Source organism: Ananas comosus, linkage group 7 (genome assembly GCF_001540865.1).
Source record: "Ananas comosus cultivar F153 linkage group 7, ASM154086v1, whole genome shotgun sequence".
NCBI lineage: Eukaryota > Viridiplantae > Streptophyta > Magnoliopsida > Poales > Bromeliaceae > Ananas > Ananas comosus.
In genome coordinates this window covers 10405527-10431987 of record NC_033627.1, presented here as the reverse complement: position 1 = coordinate 10431987, position 26461 = coordinate 10405527, and the positions used below count along the sequence as shown (strand labels likewise).

Below are 26461 nucleotides of genomic sequence, written 5' to 3'. Positions count from 1 at the left end.
TTTGGTTGGATTCAAGGGAATTGCAGGGTAATAGGTTTAATTTGTCGTTACTAATTAATGTGTCAGGGTGTTAAGCTACGTTCAATTTCCTACCAGGGATGATGTGGTAATTAATTAATTAATTTATTTACTTTGTAGTTTCCAAAAGATGATATGCTTATGATTCAATTGACTTGTCATCTTCAGTAGTAGGCAAGTCATCTCATCAAGTAAAGATGATGTAGTAGTTAAGATGAGTTGTCCATGCCATTTGTTTTTCAGTACCAAGTCTGACAAAACTTGATTGAAATGTAAATTTGAGTTTGCCATCTTAACAAAAAATAAATTGATGTTGAATGACCTAAATGAAAATTTAGGGAGTTTAATGGCTAGTGTTATAATTAACTAGTGTATGGACTCGCGCGATGCGGTGGATAAATCTTTATTGGAGTATCATACCTCGAATTAGGTTTCTGGGATCTGTACGTAATCGTGCTCCTAAGATTGGGGATCTATACAAATCGATCGATGAAATCGAGCTCAATCAGGGATTGAGGATCCTTTATGTCATTTCTACAAAACAAATATAATATTCTGACTAGTGTAGCTATCCGCGTGACGTGATAGGTAGTTACTGCTAAAGTAAAAAATTTATAAATAATAAAATATTAATCTATAGGTAGTTACTGCTAAAGTAAAAAATTTATAAATAATAAAATATTAATCTATAGGTAGTTACTGCTAAAGTAAAAAATTTATAAATAATAAAATATTAATCTATAGGTAGTTACTGCTAAAGTAAAAAATTTATAAATAATAAAATATTAAACTAAATAAAATATTAGTATGTCAAAAGGGGTATAATATAGACAGTTATATAACAATCGATGCAACAGAAAAAAAATATATTACAATATAGATTGTTCATTCATTTAGTCTGGAAGGTATAATGTAGTACGAACAATAATTGTGCAAGTAACATATAGCATTTCAAAATATCACCTATTCATACCAAATCGCTAAAATTGCACCAAAAAATTCTAATTAACCTCAAAATGTTGCTAATTCTCGCCAAATCACTCAAATTTATATAAAAAAATTGTTATATTTGAAAAAAAAATACTCACGGATGGGATCGGTGGCATGGAGATTGCAAAGGCGATATGTGTAGAGGAGGATCGGCGCGAGAACATTCGAATAGAATTAATCATATAATGATTGATACTAAGAGCTTAAATTTAAAATCTAATTATTTTACATAGTAGGTAAATATATTTTAAAATTTCATAAAAAAATTAGCAAAATGAAAAGAATGATACGGTGGCTACGGAAAGGCACTGACGTATTTAAAGTTGGTTTAGTAATCAATTATGATTATAATTATCAGATGAAACGTTAATATACAAATATTTGATAAAATATTAATGAATCATATACTATACGGCCAAGCATGTATAGTTGGGGTGGAGAGGGGAGGGGAAGGAGTGGGGGAGAGAGAGTTATTACAAAAAAAAAAAAAAAATTAATAGATGAAACGTTAATATAGATTTAATTGATGAAACATTATGTATAGTTGGGGAGGAAAGGGGTTAATAGATTGTTATATTATATTTTATATTATTATTATGAGGATGAAGGATTTTTCGTCACGTGCCAAGAAATATTGTGGCTTCATTTAGGTTAATAGATTATGCTAACTGGATAACTAACCAATTTGTAGGTTATGGAATAAATCACTTCGTACCTCTCAATATGTTTGATTTTGATCGCTTTTTCTCCCCGTCGCATTTCCGCTCTCAATCTCGGCTGCGCCACCATGGCGCCGAGGGGAGTGGAATGAGGGAAGGGGAGAGACCTAAGACCTTGTAAGGAGTTTAGATAAAAAAGAAGTGGGATATTCAAGTTAGATTTTGATCAGTTTAGGAAAGAAGAAAAAGCACGGAAACCGACCGACCCGACGGAATGTGAAACCACGGAAACAAGATGAGTAATACAAAAGAGGTGGGCCCCACAACCAACCAATAGTTTTTTTTTTTTTTTTTTTTTTTTTTTTTTTGAGATATAGGTAGCAGTTACCCACTTCGTTTATTTCATTTAGAAATAAATTTAGCTGGAAATGTGAATCAACTAGGATTCGAACTTGGGTCTCGGGTACCAACCACCAAGCCTTTTATCACTTGCTTTAGGAATAGTCGGTCAACCAAGCAATAGTTAAGGTAAACCATAGAACACTTTCGGTTACGATGAAAAAAAAAAAAAAAAAACCTAGTCTACTTTGAAGCGTCATGACCAAAAGTTTGTACTGTTGTCTTAACTCGCATGCTTGTGAAATAATAACTACACATGTATTGAAGCAACTTGGAAGAAGCACTTTGAAGTTCTCCTTTTCCAGTGCCCAGAAATATTGAGCAAACAATAGTAATCGGAAGTAAGTGGTGTTTGCTTCTACGATAGCAATTCTCATTCTCTATTTAATTTATACACGGAAGGAGCGAAGTTGGGAAATACTTTTCTGCTTCTTGGGACTTTTTATTAAAGTATGAAAACAGCAGTGTTAAGATGGTGAAATTCTACACAAAGCCTAAGAAACCATGGACAATTGGCAGCTGATGATTTTCTTCTCTTTTAATTTGATACGCATTGGAAAATGATAACTCGTCAAATATGTGTTGGAAAAGGGTCAATATTTAGCATAGTAAGTTCTTTGTTTTTTTTTTTTTTTTTTTTTTTTTGAGGAAAAACACGTCCTAAGCCGATTTTATTTATTCTTCGATAGAGGACCAAAAAAAAGTTTGTTGCTAGTGAGTCCCTAGTTGGCCAAGCGATATGCAACTATAGCATTTTTAGAATATCTTGAAGACCATCCATAGCTAAATTGCTTGGATCTTTCTAGAAAAGTCTAAAGATCCCTGATCCTTATCCGAGCTTCAGCTGTTAGTGAATCTGAATGATAGCTCCTAAGGTGTAAGGCTTTAATGATGGGTGCTGAATCTGAGTAAACATGAAAAGTTTCTCCAGAAAACCTTTGCAACAAAAGATTTGTTGCTCGGAAAATTGCTCCAATTTCCGCAGAGCAAGCGTCATGGACATCCTGCAGTACATCAGAGATGCACATAATGATTCCATGTTGATTGGTGATCAAGCATCCTACACCACTTGCAGTGTCACCTTTCCATCTCCCATCCACCCCACACATGTAAGGAAAAGGTTGCAGGTTCTTGAATCAGAGTTGGTCCTAAATGCTAATCCTCATCATGTTCTCTTTAGAATATAAGATTGTCCAGCTGCGAGCTTGTGAAATGATGGTAGTGATAGAGAAAATTTTCCCCTCAAAGATCGTCTCATTCCTTCCCTTCCATAAGCTCCACAACAGATGAACACAAAAAGCCTTATGAGTCGCCATGGCTTTATTCATTAGGATAAAGAAAATCCAAGAGGACAGAGGTCTCTCCGCATTCTAAGTTATAAGGCATAAACAAGATGTGAACCAGACTTGTTGTGTCTGCTCACAATTAAAGAATAAATGCACCAACGTCTCAAGCTCTTGTAGGCAAAGCGGGCAAAGTCCATCAATGTTAGGTAGTCTCGAGGCTAGTGCATCTCCAACTGGCAACGTGTCTGCTGCTAGTCTCCAGAAAAATACTTTAGCTCGAGGCATCACATTCTTTATGCCCCAAACTTTATCCCAGATTGTATGTTGATTTCCATGTGGCTGATGCAATTGGTTCTGGTCCAAACCTTCGTTTAAATGATTGGTAGCAGATTGAAGGGTGAAGCGACCAGATTCGAAGAATTTCCATCGTAGCTGTTCAGAATTTAGGATCACAGCATGCATCATGAAATTAGGAATTTGCAGCATAGAGTGCCAAGTAGGTGAAGCTACAGATATGCTCTGAGCCGACCAAAAATTAAGATTGTTAGCCTGGCCGTACTAGCTTGCTAAAACTTGTGTCCATAAGGATGTTGGCCTAGTGAGGAGTGACCACACCAATCTGCATACTAGGGCTCGATTAAGCATTGACAGTAATGGTACACCAATCCCCCTGAGTTCTTTGTTTGTAGTAAGTTTTGTCCATGCCTTTGGGTAATAGTGGCGACCTCCTGGTTTGAAACCCCACTAGAAATCTCGAATAGTTTTATCTATTTGGTGAAGAAATTTTGCAGGAAGTAAAATGAAACTAATGGAGTATCTAGGTACCGCCAGGAGCACCGATTGTACAAGAGCCCCGCATGCGATAGATTTCTAGCTTTCCATCCAGTTAATTTGCTTTGTAATTTATCGATGATGAACTTGAAAGTGTTAGTTAGGGACTGTTCCAAAAACAGGGGATTGTCTAAGTATCATCCCTGTCCTTGGTGCGCTGTGATGTTGAAAATTCGTTGGATACTCTCCCGTGTTTCAGATGTAGCGCAGTGGCTAAATATTATCGACGAATTTTTGAAGATTTATAGTCTTCCCAAATATGACACAAAATATATTGAGGATTTCATAGGGCCTCGTTCTGGGAGGCTCTTCCGAAGATAAAGAGGTCATGAGCATACATAACGTGTGTTATAGCCGGTCCCGTTCTTCCAAACCTGAAGCCATTTAGTGAGCCGCATTGGGTAGCTTCCTTTAAGAATTGTGAAAGTGCATTAGAAGTTAAGATATACGGAAAGAGGAGACACCCTTTCCTTATCCCTCTGCTTGGTTGAAACCATTTGTCATCTTCGTTATCAGTTAGCACAAAAAAGGGAACCGTCCTGATACTCCAATTTGAACCATTTGCCTTTCTTTTTTTTGGTTTTCTAATTTGAACCATCGTAGATATAAAACTTTGAGATTTAGACTCATCATAGTTTCATTTAAGAAATTTGCGTATGTTGATTTGGCGCAGATGTCGTAAGTGGACGGTTAATTCTCTAAATGACATTTTGATGATGCTTGATTGATCCCAAATATATATTTGTACAAGGGTTAAATTGCAAAACAGCCCGTTGCTGCATGTGTAGCTTTGTGGGTTATCTTTGTTTGCTCTATTTGGATTTAAATATGCCAAATTTCATATGCTATTATTGTTTCTTCGTGTTTTAAGGTTAATTACTTGTACACAATGGGAAAAATAACAACCTATACATGAGAAGAATTATAAAATTTCTACAAGTACGGAAAATAGTGGGTGCAAAGTGATGATGAGGAAGCAAAAGAGTGATTAAAAATTGAGGATTGATTTGGTACACTGATGGGATATCTATATCTCATACATATAGTTATGAATATGTGAAAATTAAATTAGGTCAAAAACAAAAAAAAAACCCTAACTTGAACTTTGGACAATTTAGAATAACAATCCAAAGTTTAAAAGTTTATCCATAAAAGAGTGCTAGGTTTACAACCCACTTTGAGTTGTAATCCTACAACTTTCATCCAAAGCCTTTTTTTTTTTTTTTTTTTTTTTTTTTTTTTTTGTATTTGTCTATCCATAAAAGAGTGCTTTCGATGAATGAACGAATGCGTGGTTGAGATAACGACACACAAAGTGCCGCCAATAATTTTTCTGAACCATTAAATGATTCAAATTAAACAAATCGAAAGATTACATGGTAAAATCAGAATTTTTCCAAAGATTAGATAGTTATTTACAATTACCAAATGTTCAAATTAGTTTCCCAGCGAAAGACAAATGAAGATCTCGATGACTCATTTAATTAGAAGAATAGGAGGCTTAGAATGAGAATCGGAGTTAGCCATTTCTATTATTAGTGTTTGGTTTCAGGGATCGGCAATTTGATTGCTATTCCGAGGGAACCAAATCTCTCCAAAATAGCTCTCCTGATGGAGATGAGATTCAATTTTGATTCTGGGAGAGATTGAGAAAAAAAAATATTTTTTTTTATTAGTTATTTAATTCAAATATAAATATAAATATAAATTTATTAGATTAAATTATAATTTCAAGTTCAAAATTTAAACTTTTAATGTAATCTTGATATTAATTTGAATTTATTTCTATTTTAAATTTTGACCTTTGAACGTAAATTTGATTGTATATTTTAAATTTAAATTCAAATTTGAATTTCAGATTTTGAGTATAAATTTGGCTACAATTTGGATTACGAATTTCAATAGTGGATTTAAATTTTAATTTTTTGAATTTCAATTCAAACATGAATTTGAACTGAAATTTAAATCAAATTTTATATTCAAATTGTGAACCAAAATTGTATAAGAGTTTTATATAAATTTATCAAGTCAAATTTGAATTAAAAATCTTAATTTTGAAGTTCAAATTTCAATTTTATATATTTGAGTGTTGAATTTAATTTTATATTTTAAATTATGAATTTTATATTAATCTTTTTTATAGGCAATTGAACTTTCTTCAACCAAATCATGGTAATAGGTTGATTCCGATTCCTGTTATAAACAAAACAAATTAATAGATTTAATCATTCTGTTTTTCATTCCGATTTATTCTAATTTCTAATTTCTATTCCCATTTTGAGTTCAACTTAGAACCATATTTAATTTTTAATTATTTAAATTAATATTTTGAATTGTACGTGATTCTATTTTAAATAATTTTATGGGCAATTGAACTTTCTTCAACCTAATAGCAATAATGAGTTGATTTCGATTCCGATTCGATTCCTATCATGAATAGACAAATTACATAAATAGGAGATTATTTCATTCCATTTTTCGATTCTATTCCATTCTGATTTCTTTTTCAATTTCGATTTTTATTTTAAAACAAACATACCAAGATTAAAGTAGAAGAGTATAACAGGAGCTGAAAGAACAAGCAAATTAAAATTTTTTTTATTTTTTTATTTTTTTTTTTGAGAACTAGGTAGCAAGCTACCTGCTTCATTCATTAAACGAAATGAACTAAGCATACATGATGGAGACAGTTAGGGTCTCCTGAAAGAGCCGAAAAAATATAAGAAAGAAAACCCAAAATAGAGAACTCTACACCTACCGATTAGACAAAGTAAACAAGAAAAGCGGAGTGGATAACGAAAAGAAAGAAGTGGGGACCGAGCATGGAAGAAGGGACAAGCAAGGGTCAAAGAAGCGACACGTTCAAAAGCCCGGGTAGCATTGGGAAGCACCTCGCGGAAGATAGTGTTGTTGCGCTTAGTCCAGACGACCCACCAGATTGCCGCCAAACAAGCAAATTAAATTTATTAATGGTTTATGTGTGTTTATGTTGTAGTAATTAATTATATGCCAAAAAAATTCTCAATCTACTGTTATAGTATTATTCATTGGGGAAAAAACCTTAGTTTTGAAGTATAGTTTTGTAATTTTAAAATTTAAATCTACTGTTATTTATGTGAGAATGGTAATTACTGTCAAACTTACGAATCTTACATAGAAAACGTACCACCACCAAAAATTTTACGAGCCAAGATATTTGTTATGCGAGATACATAAGTTTTTTATACGGTGTTGAGTAATAATTGTACCTCCAGCTAATATTAGATAATTGTACGGAACACTAGGTGTCATTTATTTGGTTTAACCAATAAGAGCAGACAGTAAAAGACAAAAATAATTTCCTAAATTTCAATAAAAGACATCTGTATCACTGCAGCTCGAGGCTCATTTTTGTTTTCGATGATCAGACATCCAAATTGATGATTGCCTTCGTTAAACATGATTTAGGATACTCCTTGAGTATTTAGAAAATAAATTTTATGATTTTTTTATATTATTTATCTAGTGAACGACGTGATATCAAAATGGATATATGAAAATAAAAAATTAATAAAAAATGATGGTACATGATTTAAATTTTGAATCTAAGATACTTTTTTTGTTTTATATAATACAAAATATTTCTATCAAAATTTTATATAATTTGGGTTATTCTACATTATTAAACTTACAAACATATCACAACAATCATTAAATTTATCTATTTTGAAAACATTTGAGGATTACTGGACAAATAATGTCAAAAAATTGTAAAATTTGGACATGTAGATATTTTCAATGGTGTAGATTGTATTCGATGAAGCTAATCGTTGATTCAACTTTCAATTATTAAAAACAAAATGGAAGTTTGAGGATCAGCCACGAAAAGTAATCTAGCTTAACTCTATTTTTACAGCATATACATTACTACAGCATAATTTGTTGACTGCTGTAACATGTAAATAGATTCTACGAAACTCTGTGTATATATATATATATATATATAGAATTAGGCTACTATATATACTATCTATAGTATCGGAGCTCCGATATTATAGTCTTGTTTTCGATCTTAGGGTGTTCAAATTAACGATCCAAACCGTTAAATATGATCTAGGGTATATGAAGTTCTTAGGAATAAAATTTTAGTTTCTTTCGATATCGTTTACTTAGTAAATAAATTATGTCAAAATGGACGGTGGAAATTGAATATTCTTTAAAATTTGATCATAGGATTTTTAAATTCAAGATTAGGAATGTTAACCTTAATCTAGATAGTTTAAAGTATTTTCTATCAAAATTTGAAGAAATTTAGATTCTTCTACACCGTTAAACTCCAAACTCGCCATAGTAGCCATTAAAAATTGACAATTTTGAAATGATTTGATCATAAAATAAACTATGTCGAAAAAATATAAAATTTTATTTCTAAAAACTTTAAATACCCTAAATCAGTTTTAACGGTGTGGATCGTTGATTTGAACACCCTAAAATCGAGAACGAGACTATAGTATCAAAGCCCCGGCGGTACTATAGATAGTATAGGAGACTAGCTCTCTCTCTCTCTCTCTCTCTCTCTCTCTCTCTCTCTCTCTATATATATATATATATAGGCTAGGGCTACTATACTCTTATGAGTATAGTCTCATTTGTACTCATAAGTTTCTAACCATCGGATGACTAGATGTGCGGTTAGGATGATAGTGGTCCCCGGTTAGGTTAATAGTGGTCTCCTAGAGTTGAGTGGGTGGTTGGTTGAATAGTATGATCTAACGGATGTAAATGATCAAAGGAGTAGATTTAATGGCCAAAAATTTATGAGTACAAAGGGAACTATACTCATAAGAGTATAGTAGCCGGACTCCCTCTCTCTCTCTCTCTCTCTCTCTCTCTCTCTCTCTCTCTCTCTCTCTCTATATATATATATATATATNCACATGAATTTTAACACTTCAATTATTATCAGCAAATTAAGATGGTCTCTATAAAGGATTAGTAAATGGATCAGGCCAAGATAAAAGAGAAAAATGTGGCCAGGTTGATCGATGGGGCCTAAGTTGTTGCTTACATTTTGGATTTACATTTTGTAGGTCCAATTATTTGGAACAGTAGTTGTTCAACACTTACCTTCAACATAGAGATTATTTTTTTTTTCTCCCTCTCTCTCTCTCTCTCTCTCTCTCTCTCTCTCTCTCTCTCTCTCTCTCTCTCCGTGTATTAGATTGTGCCAAGGGCTACTATATATATTCTTCTGAAATAGTGCAACTTCATTTTAATAGTCAACTTCATCATCATCTTCTTCTTTTTTCTGGTTCTTCACCTTTTTTGTAGAAAAAATATTTTTGTTTATATTTTTTTCTTATTCTTTTTTTTTTTTCTGCTCTCTGCATTTTTTGTCGCTATCGCGATCTCTCCTTGGCCCTCTACTGCCGCTCTCGCCGGAACCGCTCTTTCGAGAAGCGCGAGCACGTCGCCTCACCGTCACGGGAGACAGCGAGCACTGCCCCGGCCATGATCTCATCGCATTCGTCCACTCCGCTCTCACCCGCGCTCGTTCCGAGTTCTCCTCCTCTAGCCTCGGCGTCTGTGTCTACGTTGGCAAAGGCGGAGGAAGAGGACGTGGCGCTGCCCTTATTATCGTTGCGGAGGGCCAATAAAAATGGTGGCAGAGAAAGAGGACGCGACGTTGCTCTCCGCATCGTTGCGGAGGTGATAGAGGAGGAGCAGAGAGAAAAAAAAAAAAAAAAAAAAAAAGAAAAAAAAGAGAGAGAGAGAGAGAGAGAGAGAGAGAGAGAAAGAATGGAACAAGAATATTTTAGTCAGTTTTTTAAAACTTTAGTCAGAATACGCAAAATCTAAAAAGGCGGACTATTTTTGCAAAATTTTAAAATTAGTGGACTTTTTACGCAAATTGGCCATTGGTAAATTAAATGAGAACTAGTCTGTAACAGTATACTATATTCACCTCTAAGTTACTTTTTTGGTGAATTACTAATTGGTGTTGCATTGTGTCCTAATAAAGGAGTAAAAGCAAATTCCCGATAAACAATCATAAAAAAAATTTAAAATTTTTAGTATACAAATTATTACAAAATACAATTTAGTAGCAGCAGCTGATTAGCACAATTCAATTGGTGCAGGCTTACAGCAATGCTATGTGGCCTGCAACTGCAATAAGGCGCAGCAAGAGCAGAAGCCTTCGGCCAACGCAACTAGGGATGCCAACAGGTCAGTTTCGGAAAACTATAATCTGAACCCGACTATCGAATCCGAAACTCGAATTTAAATTCGAATTCACCAGATTTTGAAAATCCACTTTCAAAATTGAACCCAACAAATAACTCAAAATATGAACCCAAACCCAAAAAGCTGAATCCAAGAATCCGAACCCAAATATCCAAACACAACATCAAATATTTATTTATATATATTATATAATGAAAATTCATTCAGGTTCGGTTTTGGGTTTTGGTTGGGTACGGACTAAATTTTTATTCGAGTTTAAATCCATCGGATTTTTATTTTCGTACCTATATTTAAATTCATATTCGTTTAGCATCGATGAGTCTATCCCATTCAGATTCGAATTTTATAAATTTTGGATATCCATAACCATTGACATCTGTAAATGCTACATGATGCAATGGGGCCTGGATTCAGAAGCTTGATGAACCATGCCCTAGACCTTGGCTTCAGAGATGCAAATTGGGTAGGTTTGGGGGCAGGGGAATCCGCCCCACTTCGTGACGCGTTAAAAATTTAAAATATACCTCCTATAATCCTCCTCGCATAAAAATTCGCTCTCTACTGGCGCCCTGAATCCTCTCCAACAATAAATTTTTTATTTAAATTTAAATTAAATATAATTAAATTTTTTATTATTTTAATTAAAATAAAATTTTGAAATTAATAAAAATATCATGGAAACAGTTCTCCCTTGTATCATATATATATATTTTAGAAAGAAATAAAATTTAAAACTCAAATAATAATTTTAAAAAATAAAATTTATTTTATAAATTAGGAATAATTTCATTAATACCTTCTAGGAGACAGTAATTTCATGAATGTCCCTGTAAACTTGAAAATATCATTAACACCCCTTTAAAAATCAAAAATATTCACAGGTACCCTTAAGGTTAACATTATGTCAAAAAGTCATCTAATATTCTATAAATACCATTTTTACCTCTAGCACTAATTTAACTAAGTGTGATAATTTAAGATTAATTGTATTATCAATGGTTAATATTTGAATCACATAATAATGTAACATTCTCTTTAAAATCTTACAATTAAAGATATACAGTCTATTAAGTGTAATAATTAAATCTCATTATGATTTTTCACTTTTATATTATATATAGTTGTAATGCAATTGTTCATAGTAGTATTCAACATTAATTATTTCAAGATTTATTTTTTTAATTTTGTTTAAATAACTCAAATATCTCACACTTAAAATATTTTGATATCAAAATTCTTGATATTAGAGTAATTCTTATATGACCCACTCAAACAAAATTTTTTTAATTGAAAATTTATTGTCAACAATATAATAAAACCCTCTCACCTAAACTTCGACATGGCCCTAACTTGAATTTATTTATATATATATATATATATATATACACACTCCCTCTCAACCTAAGGGGCTTTTTTTTTTTTTTTTAGCAATTGTATGCTTTTTCCAACTAAATTAAAAATTTTATCAAATTCTGTGTGAGGCATCTCAATTGAAAAACTTTTAACCAAGTAAAGCCCAAATAATAAAAATTAAAAGTTCAAGGGCTCTTAATGTAAAAAAATTAAAGTTAAAGGGGTCTATTTCAAAATGACCTATCAGTGAGAGGTTTCTACATATTTTTACCTACTAATAATTAGTGCTAGAAATGCTATTTTTAAAATTTAGAAGGGTACTCATGACTTAATTATTTGGTGCCAAAATAACACCCCAACTTTTTAAAGGTAAATTAGTCATTTTATAACTTAACTCTTATTTAACTCAACTTTAATTATAGTAAAATAACAGTCTGTTAGAAGGAAAGTAATTGTGATAATTTTCTGCATTTGAAGGGACTATGATATTTTTTAACTTTGCAGGAATATTTACGATATTTATATATTTGAGACAAGTAGTGATGAAATTGCCCCTATAATTAAATATTTATTTGGGCAGATTTGAGATGGATCAATTTCTTGACCATCTTCGGTCCGAAATTGGATTTGGGTCAAAAAATTACCCCCGTTTACTGTCCCAAATCTGCTTATTAGTCCCATTCATTGCCATTTGGGGTGGACCAGAGCAGGAACTTCGACAATCCGAATTCGTTCGCTTTCCTACTTTGTAGGGCTGGCAAATGAGTGAGCCGGCTGGCGTTCGACTCGCGTTCGACTCGATATTTGGCTCGCTCGAGCTCGACTCGAAATTAAATGAGCCGAGCTTGAACAAAAAAAAAAGGCTCGAAATTCATTTTAAGCCAAGCTTGAGTATTACTCGCTCTGTCTAATATATGCGTCGAAAAGCTCGAATTTATATATTATATAATATATATATATATATATATATTATATATTATTAAAAATATATATAATATAATATATTTTTATTTATATATAGGCTGAGTGAATAATCTGAGTTTAGTTAAAATTGGGCCAATATTGTTGCGCCATTAAAAAACAACCCAATAGAAAATAAAAAGCAAAATTTTACTAAATTTATATATTTTTCCTTTCTTTCTTTTTTTCTTTCACAGAGCTCTATAAGTGACACCCAAATCTTCACATCGGATGGGAATGGGGTTATCATTGGGTTTATAAGAGATTTAGACACTAGTAATAATCATGGGCTTAAGCATTTGGGCCTGCTTGGCCCAATGATGTATTGTTTACTAGTGGGCTGGGTCGTTACATTTGGTATCAGAGCCAGTTCACCAGCTGGACAGTGTGGCGAAGTCTCGACTGAGCCAGGTGCTGGATGACGGGCTAGCGAGACGAGTCTCACACGCTTGATGATCTTGGGCTGTGTGTGTGATTGGACTGACGAGGGACGTCAGGGCCTTAACGGGGGAGTCTGTGCACACAATAATCCACATCGATGGGAATGAGATCATCATTGGGTTTATAAGAGACTTAGACACTAGTAAATAATAACTGAGGCTTTAAGCATTTTGGGTCTGCTTGGGCAACGAGTTATTGTTACTAGTGGCTGGGTCGTTACATCTAAATTTTCAATATATTTCTCGTCTTTTTCTTTTTCTGTCTCTCACCCTATGTGGCCAAGCCGCGAAGCCCTCCAAATTACCAAGTAGCTATGTCTGCGTTGCCTATCTTGCTATATTGTATGCTTGAGAAAATATACAGAATATTTTAAAGTAAAAATTATATTTCATATAAATTTTAATTTTAGTTATATATGATTGGATAGTTTAATTCAATATTTATCTATATAATTATTTATTTTTGACTGCTAAATGAAAATGAAAATATGCGAGATTGGAAGGCGGAAGAAAGACAATGTGAGGCTGAAAAGATTAGATATTCAACTCATAAGTTTTTTTTTTCATATTATAATACTATATTTTATATAATTATTTTATACTCTGTGAACTATTAGACATATTTTGTATCAATGTTCTATACAAATTAAAACTATGATCGTATGATATTGAGAATTTCAAGCGGCTCGTTTAGGGCTCGAGCTCGCTCGACTCAAAATTAGGCTCGCCGAGCTCGGCTCGAATTAATTTAATCCAGCTTGAGCTAAATTTAGGCTCGAAATTAATTTCAAGCCGAATTTTGAGCCGGAGGTAAGCTCTGCGTCCGAGCTCAGCTCGTTTCCACCCCTACTACTTTGCTCCCGATTATTATGGGTTTATTTGTGTATCCTATGTAATTGTTGTCTTAGCTAATAAGTACTCTATCTATATGAAATTTTTTTTGAGAGAGAAAGATAGCATATTATTACTTTATTTATTTTTAAAACTTAATTTTACTAAAAATATAAATAATTAGATTTTTATACTTGACCTCGATCGGATTAGAATTTAGCAAGTGTGGATTGTTTATTCACAATCTTATGAGTCAAACATAGCAATTGGAAGCACGCCTTCTAGACTGCTTATAGGAAAGCAGCCTTCTAGGTAATTCATCTTGCTTGGCGAGAAAATATGAAAGTTCAATTATAAAATGAACATATATATATATATAAATATATAAGAGAGAGAGGAGAGAGGAAGAGAGAGACGAGAGAGAGAGAGAGAGGAGAGAAGAGAGAGAGAGAGAGAGAAGAGAGTTGACTGGGCTACTAATTAGTAGCAAAATTTCATTGTTGCTACCATTTTTTAGCCTTTGATCAACTTTTTCATTATTTGTAACATTGATTAAATACTATAACCCAGTGAGGACCACTCAATCCTAGCAGGACCCTCAACTCTAACCAACTAATATCATTCTGATCTACTATTTTCATCTAGGGTTAAAAACTTGATAGCAAAAAAGAGTCTTTACTGTTATAGTTTATTCCAGCATAATTCTATTATATATATAAAATCATAATTATATATTATAATATATATATACTATATATATATATATATATATTATATAGCACGTATTCAAATTTTGGTCTCGACAGACCCACTTTTGTAGCAGGAAAAAAAATAATGCCTCTTTCCTTATGTAAATAAAATAAATAGAATTGAAAAAAAACTTTTATTTCTCTTTATTTCTACAACAGGAAAAAATTATGCTTATCCCAAATTTTACCAATCTGAGAATATCTTACTGTAAATTTTAATTTAATTCGTTTTATCTCTAACTGTAATATAATATCTATATACTATCTAGCAATATTTTAAATTTCTATATGTCGCAGACCATTTTTAGCCCAAAAAAATTTTGATTCCTCTTCTTACGTAAAATAAATAAATATATAAAACTAAACTTTTAATTTATCTTTACCCTAAAATAAAAAAAAAAATACTTATTCAAATTTGCTACGAAAGATATCTATTGTGCATCTATATTTAATTCAAAATTTGTTTATTTTCTTCTTATCTCTAAAATAGAAATATAATTCACGCCTTATTCCAAATTTTTGTCAGAATATCACTATGCTCTATCTCATATTTTACATTTAAAATTTAAATTTGAGTTTAAATCGTGAATTAAATTTAATTTTGATTTTGATATCAAATCTATCATCTATTTATATTAAAATTTAAAATTGATATTATAAGATCATATTATTAAAATATAATATAATATAATATATTTTATTTATATATAGGCTGAGTGAATAATCTGAGTTTAGTTAAAATTGGGCCAATATTGTTGCGCATAAAAAACAACCCAATAGAAATAAAAAGCAAAATTTTACTAAATTTATATATTTTTCCTTTCTTTCTTTTTTTCTTTCACAGAGCTCTAATAAGTGAACCCAAATCTTCACATCGGATGGGAATGGGGTTATCACTGGGTTTATAAGAGATTTAGACACTAGTAATAATCATGGGCTTAAGCATTTGGGCCTGCTTGGCCCAATGATGTATTGTTACTAGTGGGCTGGGTCGTTACATTTGGTATCAGAGCCAGTTCACAGCTGGACAGTGTGGCGGTCTCGACTGAGCCAGGTCTGGATGACGGGCTAGCGAGACGAGTCTCACATCGCTTGATGATCTTGGGCTGTGTGTGTGATTGGACTGACGAGGAGGTCAGGCCTTAACGGGGGAGTTCTGTGCACACAATAATCCACATCGGATGGGAATGAGATCATCATTGGGTTTATAAGAGATTAGACACTAGTAATAATAACTGAGGCTTTAAGCATTTTGGGTCTGCTTGGGCAACGAGTTATTGTTACTAGTGGCTGGGTCGTTAATCTAAATTTTCAATATATTCTCGTCTTTTTCTTTTTCTGTCTCTCACCCTATGTGGCCAAGCCGGAAGCCCTCCAAATTACCAAGTAGCTATGTCTGCGTTGCCTATCTTGCTATATTGTATGCTTGAGAAAATATACAGAATATTTTTAAAGTAAAAATTATATTTCATATAAATTTTATTTTAGTTATATATGATTGGAAGTTTAATTCAATATTTTCTATATAATTATTTATTTTTGACTGCTAAATGAAAATGAAAATATGCGAGATTGGAAGGCGGAAGAAAAGACATGTGAGCTGAAAAGATTAGATATTCAACTCATAAGTTTTTTTTTTCATATTATAATACTATTTTATATAATTATTTTATACTCTGGAACTATTAGACATATTTTGTGTATCAATGTTCTATACAAATTAAAACTATGATCGTATGATATGAGAATTTCAAGCGGCTCGTTTAGGGCTCGAGCTCGCTCGACTCAAAATTAGGTTCGCCGAGCTCGGCTCGAGATTAATTTTAATCCAGCTGTGAGCTAAATTTAGGCTGAAATTAATTTCAAGCCGAATTGAGCCGGAGGTAAGCCTCGTCCGAGCTCAGCTCGTTTCCACCCCTACTACTTTGCTCCCGATTACTTATGGGTTTATTTGTGTACCTATGTAAGTTTTGTCTTAGCTAATAGTACTCTATCTATATGAAATTTTTTTTGAGAGAGAAAGATAGCATATTATTACTTTATTTATTTTTAAAACTTAATTTTACTAAAAATATAAAAATAATTAGATTTTTATCTTGACCTCGATCGGATTAGAATTTAGCAAGTGTGGATTCGTTTATTCACAATCTTTATGAGTCAAACATAGCAATTGGAAGCACGCCTTCTTAGACTGCTTATAGGAAAAGCAGCCTTCTAGGTAATCATCTTGCTTGGGAGAAAATTATGAAAGTTCAATTATAAAATGAAACATATATATATATATAAATATATAGAGAGAGAGAGGAGAGAGGGAAGAGAGACGACGAGAGAGAGAGAGAGAGGAGAGAAGAGAGAGGATGAGAGAGAGAGCAGTGACTGGGGGCTAAGCCTAATTAGTAGCCAAGAATTTCATGTTGCTACCAGTTTTTTAGCACTGTTGATCAACTTTTTCATTATTTTAACATTTGGATTAAATACTATAAGCCAGTGATGACACTCCAATCCTAGCCAGGACCACTCAACTCTTAACACTAATATCATTCTACCTACATTTTCACTCTAAGGTTAAAAACTTGATAGCAAAAGAAGAGTTTAACTCTTAATCAGGTTTATTCCAGCATTAATTCTTTAATATATATAAAATCATAGATAATATTATAATATATATATACTATATATATATAGATATATATATTTATATAGCAGTATTTCAATTTTGGTCTGCGACAGACCCATTTTTAAGCAGGAAAAAAAGTTAATGGCCTCTTTCCATATGTACAAATAATAAGATAGAATCGTAAAAAAACCTGTTTATTTCCTTATTTCTACAACAGGAAAGAACTTATGCTTATCCAATTTTCACAATCTAGATATTTATCTGTAAAATAAAAAAACTTTTAATTTAATTCGTTTTTAATCTCTAATGTATATATAATATCCTGATATACTTAATCTAGCAATATTTTAAATTTCTATTATGCGCCAGACGACATTTTTAGGCCCAAAAAAATATTTGATTCCTCTTCCTTACGTAAATAAATAAATAAATATATAAAACTCAAACTATTTAATTATCTTTACCCTAAAAAAAAAAATAAATACTTATTCAAATTTTGCTACGAAAGAGTATCTATTTGTGCATCTATATTTTAATTAAAATTTGTTATTTTCTTTTATCTCTAAAATAGAAATATAATTTCACCGCCTTATCCAAATTTTTGTAGACATATCACATGCTCTATCATCACCTATTTTACATTTAAAATTTAAATTGAGTTTTAAATCGTGAATTAAATTTAATTTTGATTTTGGATATCAAATCTATACATCTCATTTATATTAAATTTAAAAAATTGATATTATAAGATCTTTTTTAATAAAATATAACATATAAATTTATAAAATATTTTATTCTAAATTTTTGAATAAATATGATTTATAAATTTTTATTGATTTAAAATAAATTAAAATAATTGTTACGTGCATTTGTACGTAGGCTCAACTAGTATATATATATATATATATATATATATATATATATATATATGTAGTAGGTCTTGTGTGCTATTATGAATATAGAGGTTTCCGTGCTCCTAAGTTGTTTTTGATGATGGAGCTTAATTTCGAATCTCAATCGGCTTCGTTAGACTTGATCTAGCGTATTTGAAGTATTTAGAAAATAAATTTTACGATTTTTCAATATCATTTACCGAGTGATTGAATGGGTTCAAAATCAATTATTTTTAAAAGTTGATATGTGCCATTTGCAAGTTTAACAGTGTAGAAGTATTCAAATTAGATAAAATTTTGATAGAAAATTTTTTTATACTATCTACAGCAAAGACTAATATCTCTGATTGAAAATTTTAACACTATTTCATAACTTTTTGTGAAATTTTTATTTTCAATTGTTAATTTTGAATCTTTTCGATTACTAGGTAAATGATATTGAAAAATCGTAAAATTTATTTCTAGATAATTCAAATATACTAGATCAAGTCTAACGGAGTTGATCGTTGATTCGAAAGTTCCATCATCGAAAATGGCTTAAGAGCAAGGAAGCCTCCGCGCTCCTAATAGCACACAAGATCTGCTACACACATACACCGTTGATTCGAAAGTTCAATCATCGAAAATGACTTAAGAGCACCGTGCTTCTAATGGCACACAAGACCTAGTACACACAGACACACAGACACACAGACACAAACATATATAGAGTGAGGCTGGTATGTTTCTGAAAGTACGGAGCCCTCTGTGCTTTCAAGTCATTTTTGTTATTTTTGATATTGGGACTTTCGAATTGACGATCGGTTCAATTAGACTTGAACTAGAGTATTTGAAGCATCTAGAAATTAAATAAATTTTGTGATTTTTCAATATCGTTTGACTAGTGATTGAAAGGGGTCAAAATCAACGGCTGAAAACAAATATCTAACAAAATGTGATGATATGACATTAAAATTTTAGATCAAAAATATCGATCTTGTTTTATATAGTATAAAAAATTTTGTATCAAAATTTTACATGATTTGAATATTTCTATACTATTAAACTTGCAAACAGCTCGCCGCGGCCATTAAAATTATTGATTTTGAGTCTCTCGATTACTAGACAAACGATATCGGAAAAATTACAAAATTTATTCTCTAAATATTTCAAATACTTTAGATCAAGTCTAATAGAGTCGATCGTCAATTCGAAAGTGCTAACATAGAAAACGATTTGGAAATATGGAAGGTTCCGTAGTTCCAGAAGTATACCAGTCTCACTCTCTCTCTCTCTCTCTATATATATATACTAACAGAAAATAAATTATAGCACACACTTAGAGCATCTGTATATCTATGTAAGATAAATTAACCGACTTTTTATAGCATGTTTTAATCTTACCACCTTTAGAAAGTACACCTTCTGAATTAATTGAAAGTATGAGATTGATGAAAAACTAATGATTTCACAGTATATATATATAAAAAAGATGAATTACGTTAAGCAACACTCTAAGAGAGGGACTAATATAAAATATTATAAAATGTTTAGGAGCTAAATTAAAACTTTGTTAAAAGACTAGGATCACAAAAGACGAATGCAATGGTTTGAGGACCAAAAATAAACTTGACTTGAAATTCAGGTACCATGAGTAGTGCAATTCACCTGTATTGCTTTAGTTTAAACGATTTGCAAGCTACAACCAACCATAGTTATGGGTGTTTGGGTACCAGAAAAAATCACAGAAAATTATTTTCTGATTAGAATAAAAAATTTTCGTCTGATTTGGTTTTTAGGATTTTTTTTTTTAATATATTTTTTTTTTTTTGTAGAGAGTTGTTTCTAAATCTCATGAATGAGCCTCATTTTAGTTTTAAAATGTTTTTTTATTAGAAACACAAAATCTATGTAAAGAATATTTTCAAATAATAGTTCTCCACGATGCTTTGTGGAACCAAACTAATATATTATTAAAGTAATACTATTAAATATGTTAATTAGTATGATTTGAATAAATACTGCGGAGTAAATACCGCTAAATTATGAATTTGCTGTAGTGACACATGCCACCCAAGTGCATGATAGAAGGCATATAAAATAAAAACAAGAAAGAGATATCACTTTAATTCCTCGAATATTCTATATCAAGTCTAGTGTCAGAGATTTAGAAAAGTTTCAGCCCCGTCCGAAGTCTCTATTCTGAAACTTCGCTACCTGAAGTTTCAGGTATCCAAATTTTTAAGCAAAATTTCTAAGTCTGTGGTACTAAGCTTTGTAGAAATTCATACATTATTATTTCCCTACAAACTCAGTACTAGTCAAATCACTTATCTCCGGCGTCGGAGGCGAAAACCGAGAGCAATACGACGACGGGGGTGCCGGCGAGGAGGAGGCCGAGGGGGACCATCCACAGTTGGCGGTTCGACGGGTGAAAGACGGCGGCCCACCACACCAGCATCCCTGCCCCCAGTAAGCTAATCAAAATCAGCAACCTGTTGGCCGCTGCTGCCGAACTCGGCTTCTCCGCCGCCTTCTTTGCGGTGGCGCCGCCGTCGTCGGCTTCTTGGTGGTGGCTGAAGTTGGCATCCATGGAGAGACAGAGAGAGAGAGAGGGGGAGAGAGAGGTGGGAATGGAGAGGAAAAGAATAAGAGAAACCAGAGGGTCAGCAATTGCTAAAAGAGGAAGCGCTGGCTCATTGATGTGCACTTTATGTATTGGTTTTTTTTTTTTTTTTTTTTTTTTTTTTTTGGCCCCGGATTCACACGTACACCAACTTGCACGTCTCGTTTTGGTTGACGTATGTTGCCTGCTAGTTTGAACTTTCAACGTACCCAAACAGTTGAACTAGTGCTGATTTAGTATTTTGATGTTGCTGTAGAGCGCAATATTATTTGTAAAGTGCTTTTATAGCAAGTATTATTTTTTTATTTTCGTAGAACTATAATTAATTAGAATCTGTGTATTTAAAAACTCAAAATCTCATTTCAGCTTCTCATTGTTGCAGACATTTTAAACTTGTATGCTTGCCAAATTATATATCCAAATAAGGAGATTATATAAACAGAAGTACGACATCTTGCAAATTTGATGCTCTGTCCGAATATTATATTGTTGAGTTTATAGGCTACCAAATGGAGGGTTCGACCTTGTAACAACCTGTTAGTAGCCGAATCTTCCTGACCCTTGACCTGGTCAAATATCCTCCTTGGGGAGCGCGTCGGGATGCGGAACGGCTATGATTAGTGACCCTCGAAGTTTGCGCCCTTCGACAGATCAAGCGATTCGGCTGACGAGGGATCGGATCAGCCGAGTTCGAAAACCTTTACTGTAGAATCGGTTCGGCTGGAGGAGCCGAATGTACGAATTGTGCAGGGATCAATGTTGGCAGAAGTGCCGAATGGAAGAAGTACACAGTAACTGGTCGGCTGAAAGAGCCGAATGGAAGAAGTACACAATGAATAGTCGGCTGAAAGAGCCGAACGCCTTTATATATAATAAAAAAGAGTGTGCCCGAAGGGCATACAGACTCAGAAATATAGTTTACAACAGAGTGATACCCGTTGGGCAGACAGACTCTGCAAATGTAGTCTACAACGGAGTGATGCCCGTGGGGCAGACAGACTCCAGGGTTCTACTTAGCAAACTACTCCTAGGAAAGCAGTAAATGCGAAAAAGAAAAAGATTACATTTAGACTACTCCTAGAAAAACGATAAAATTGCAAGAAAAATAGGGTGGTCTTCTCGTTCAGGGGGGAGAAAAACCCCTATTGCAGGCTTTGAAATTACTATTTATAGTAACATCAACCCACAATATTGGTTGGTTGGGGGTGTGGTTGTAACCATGATCGTGGAAGTTATGCTCCACTTCTCATGAAAGTTATGCCCCACTTCACATAGAAGTTACGCCCCACTTCTCAACCGTTCCCGCTTAAACGCTCTTGGCTTTCAGGCGCTTTATTGCCGACTCCTGTGTACCACGTGTCCTTATTTTTTCGGCTCATACGTGGGCTAGGTCGGCGTGTTCATTTCAAATTTGGCATCAACAATGCCCCTCAATAGTCTTTCGAATGAACATTCAGATGACTATTCGTGCCAAATCGACTGCTCAATAGCATAGCCGAGATCCAAGCTTTAGTTTCGCTGGTCTTGGTCGGCTTAAAGAATACGGCTCTTTATCATCCCAGCTGCATATACCTCGGCTCCATCAACCGATTTTTACTTTTACTCGATTGATTCGGCTCTTCTTGAACCGAATGTTCTTCTATCAAGGATTTCTCCTTAAAGAAAGTAGCTCTTTACTAGCCATATATACCTCGGCTTCTTTAGCCGATTCTTCACTTTCACTCGATTGGTTCGGCTCCTTTTGAATCGACTGTTCTTCTAGCAAGGATTTCTCCTTGCCTTTACTTTGATTTTTATATCAGCTCCATTGCAGCCGATCGTCCTCACATTTCTTCTGAAATTGCTCATATTGGGCAACTCTAACATTTAGATCAAATATGTTAGAAAAATACTTATCTTCAAAATGGTTTTTTATTTTAAAATGTAAACCATTTAATGCCATTTTGGCGAACTCTGATTCCGGCATTCTTATAAGACACCGGATTTTGGCTATTTTGAAACGGTTCAAATACTCTTCGACCATTTCACCTGACTTTTGTCGGTATAAAACCAAATTGGCAATCGATAATTGTGGCTCCGACCTACAAAATTGCTCATGAAATTTTCTTTCCAATTCGTCCCAGTCTTGAACGGAATTGGCCGATAAACTTGTATACCAAGTAAACGCCGTTTTAGTTAACGATGTGAAGTTTTAAAAACGGATCTGCAGCGGCTTCTCGACATTGTCCCGTAAACCGTGCAACATGTTCGACCGTGTTTTCGGTCTCATCACCGAAAAATTTGTCAAATTTTGGCATCTTCCAATTTGCCGGATAAGGATGTTCTGTGTCAATATTCGCAGGATATGGTGATCTAAATATAGGCCGCATTCCCGGCCTTGCGCCTACTCCGAAAGTGTTTCGGATGGCTTCCTCGATTTGTGTATATATTTCATTATTAATACCCTGCAATGGGACTTGTGTTTGTGCTGGATTCAGCCCTTGTGGTGGTCCGAAATTTTGTATCAAAAGGTTCGCTCCTTGTGCATTTGGGGCCTGCTCCCTAGCCCCTACATTTTGAGGCTGGTATGCTGCGATTGGTGGAGGTGGAGGTAACCTCCACGCTATCTCCGGTTGTTGATCGGCATTAACGACAGCCGGTCTATAAGCCGCTTGATATGGTGTCCCCTGGTATTGGGGCTGTCTATTTACTGGTATCGCAGGATTTTGCAATACTGGTGTCATCATAGGCCATTGTAAGCCTGTCATTGGTTGCTCATTTCGAGTCAATAATTACCCTATTCGTGCAATATTTTCATTATAGGCCTTGATGGCGGCCAGCACAGAGTCTAGTCGAGCGGTACTTTGATGGATATTTTGATCTAAAGTTTGCAGGACTCGGCTCATCTGGCCGAACGCCTGAGTTAGACTCGGCTCTTGATGAGCCGACTGTCCACTAGTTTCTCCTTCAACTGGCAAAATTGCTTGACATTCGCCAGCATTGTCTGAATCACTAGGTTGATTACTCCCAGAATTTCTAGGAACAACCCTATTGCGCAAATTCATGGCATTATCATCAGCCATAATTTCAATAAAAATGTGAATTTATCTAAAATCGAGTCCCACCAGGCGTCCCAAAAATTGTTAGTAGCCGAATCTTCCCGACGCTTGACCTGGTCAAATATCCTCCTCGGGGAGCGCGTCGGGATGCGGAACGGCTACGATTAGTGACCCTCGAAGTTTGCGCCCTTCGACAGATCAAGAGATTCGGCTGACGAGGGATCGGATTAGCCGAGTTCAAAAACCTTTACTGTAGAATCGGTTCGGCTGGAGGAGCCGAATGTACGAACTGTGCAGGGATCAATGTCGGCAGAAGTGTCGAATGGAAGAAGTACACAGTAACTGGTCGGTTGAAAGAGCCGAATGGAAGAAGTACACAATGACTAGTTGGCTAAAAGAGCCGAATGCCTTTATATAATAAAAAAAAAGAGTGTGCCCGAAGGGCATACAGACTCAGAAATATAGTTTACAACAGAGTGATGCCCGTTGGGCAGACAGACTCTGCAAATATAGTCTACAACGGAGTGATGCCCGTGGGGCAGACAGACTCCAGGGTTCTACTTAGCGAACTACTCCTAGGAAAGCAGTAAATGCGGAAAAGAAAAAGATTACATTTAGACTATTCCTAAAAAAGCGATAAAATTGCAAGGAAAATAGGGTGGTCTTCTCGTTCAACGGGGAGAAAGACCCCTATTGCAGGCTTTGAAATTACTATTTATAGTAACATCAACCCACATTATTGGTTGGTTGGGGGAGTGGTTGTAACCATGATCGTGAAAGTTACGCCCCACTTCTTATGGAAGTTATGCCCCATTTTACATAAAAGTTACGCCCCACTTCTCAACCGTTCCGGCCTAAATGCTCTTGGCCTTCAGGCGCTTTATTGCTGACTCCTGGTGTACCACGTGTCCTTATTTTTTCGGTTCATACGTGGGCTAGGTCGGCGTGTTCATTTCAAATTTGGCATCAACACAACCCAAGAACCTTGCTCTAGTTAACAATGAATTACATACCGACCGTCCCTAGAGCAAGTAGTAAAGGGCTTGGTGGTTGATACCCGAGGTCCCAAGTTTGAATTCTATTTGATTCATATTTCCAGCTAAGTTTATTTCTAAATGAAATAAACAAAGCGGGTAGTGTGCTACCTATCTCTCTCTCTCAAAAAAAAGAAGAAGAAGAAGAAGAAAACAACAATGAATTACATAAATTATCAGGGATCCCTTAAATAGGATAAGAGTCCTACAACTGGAATGGTAAAGAATCAGAAATCCTACTCATATCAGAGGGGTAATTCTCGAGATCAATACTTTCCTCTTATAGAGAGTTGGTTTGGTTGTATTATTTCTGGAAAGAGTATCATGACTACATCAAAATTAACTAATTAACTTATAATTCCTTATGATTAATTAAGAAAATATTCATGGTCACATATTCTATAATACAAATTAAGCTCTATAGTTTAATCAAATGATGGAGTATGGGCATTTATTTCTACCAAAACGACTTTTTTGAAAATAAAGTAATTTTTACCACAACACTTCTCATGTGATGATGAAGTATTAGAATATCTCTTTCTAAAAACACACCTAGCTAGTTTCAATTAACCTCTTTTATAGAAATCCCTGCAACTTTTTGTAGTAATACTTTGGTTTTTTTTTTTTTTTTTTTTTTTTTTTTTTTTTTTTTTTATTTTTTAAAAGAAGGTATGTGGCGTTACCATATATAGTGTATCTATTGATTTTATCAAAAATCATTATTCTCATTAGTTTTTGAATTTGCAGATAATTTTGTATATAGAACTAGCAGTTAAGTAAAATTAGCAATATAGCCTCTGATCGGGTAGTACGAAATTTATATGTGCTTATTCATCTAAATGTCTAATAGTTGGTACTCCTATTTCTAATTCTTGCTTATTTCTTGCTTCTGGAAAACGACACTCACGCTTCTCATTTAGCTCTACTATGATGAAAATAGAAGTCTATATATAGTATTAAAGATTTTTTTTTTTTTTTGAAGATCTAAACATTTAATCAATTGTCTTTAAAAAATACATTCTTAAATCAGGCCTAAGTAACTCTAATCAAACAGCACTTTTTCTAAAACTTTTACACTCTGTTTGGATGGAAAGAAAATAATTTTATCCTGGTGGATGGAAACTTGGGGAGCGAAATGAAGAAAAATGACCCTCCATAATGATTAACTTTTTTCTCCGGTAAAATAAATTTTTTTTTCCTTCCATTAATCCAAACAACAGAAGAGAAAATTACATTATTTTCTTTTCTCCTTTTCTTTATTCTTCTATTCTATTCTATTCTATTCTCTCCCTCAATGTTTATTAACAAAAAATTATGAAGGATGATGAAGATGATCTATCTTTTCGATTTGCAAATTGATCACATTTTACATCATGTTAAATGCACTGAATTGTCAAAGTTTCTGGATGTTTTACGTACTGGGCATAATTAACCATTAATTATTGCTCTTCGAAATTAGGTGCTACCTAAGTCTTCGTATTATATAGCGTTGTTCGCATCCTAATTACGTCCTAATTATCCATTAATGCAACT

General features: G+C 33.7%; 1 protein-coding gene across 1 annotated transcript; it reads right to left on the bottom strand.

The window, feature by feature from the left end:
* Window positions 20333–20939, bottom strand: LOC109713364. Its single transcript, XM_020237414.1, has one exon. The coding sequence runs from the start codon at window positions 20821–20823 to the stop codon at window positions 20557–20559; it is 267 nt and encodes an 88-aa protein (XP_020093003.1). The 5' UTR covers window positions 20824–20939; the 3' UTR covers window positions 20333–20556.

What these genes read in the sequence shown, in the direction of transcription:
- LOC109713364 (XM_020237414.1), bottom strand. Translation starts at nt 20,823, where the DNA reads ATGGATGCCAACTTCAGCCACCACCAAGAAGCCGACGACGGCGGCGCC.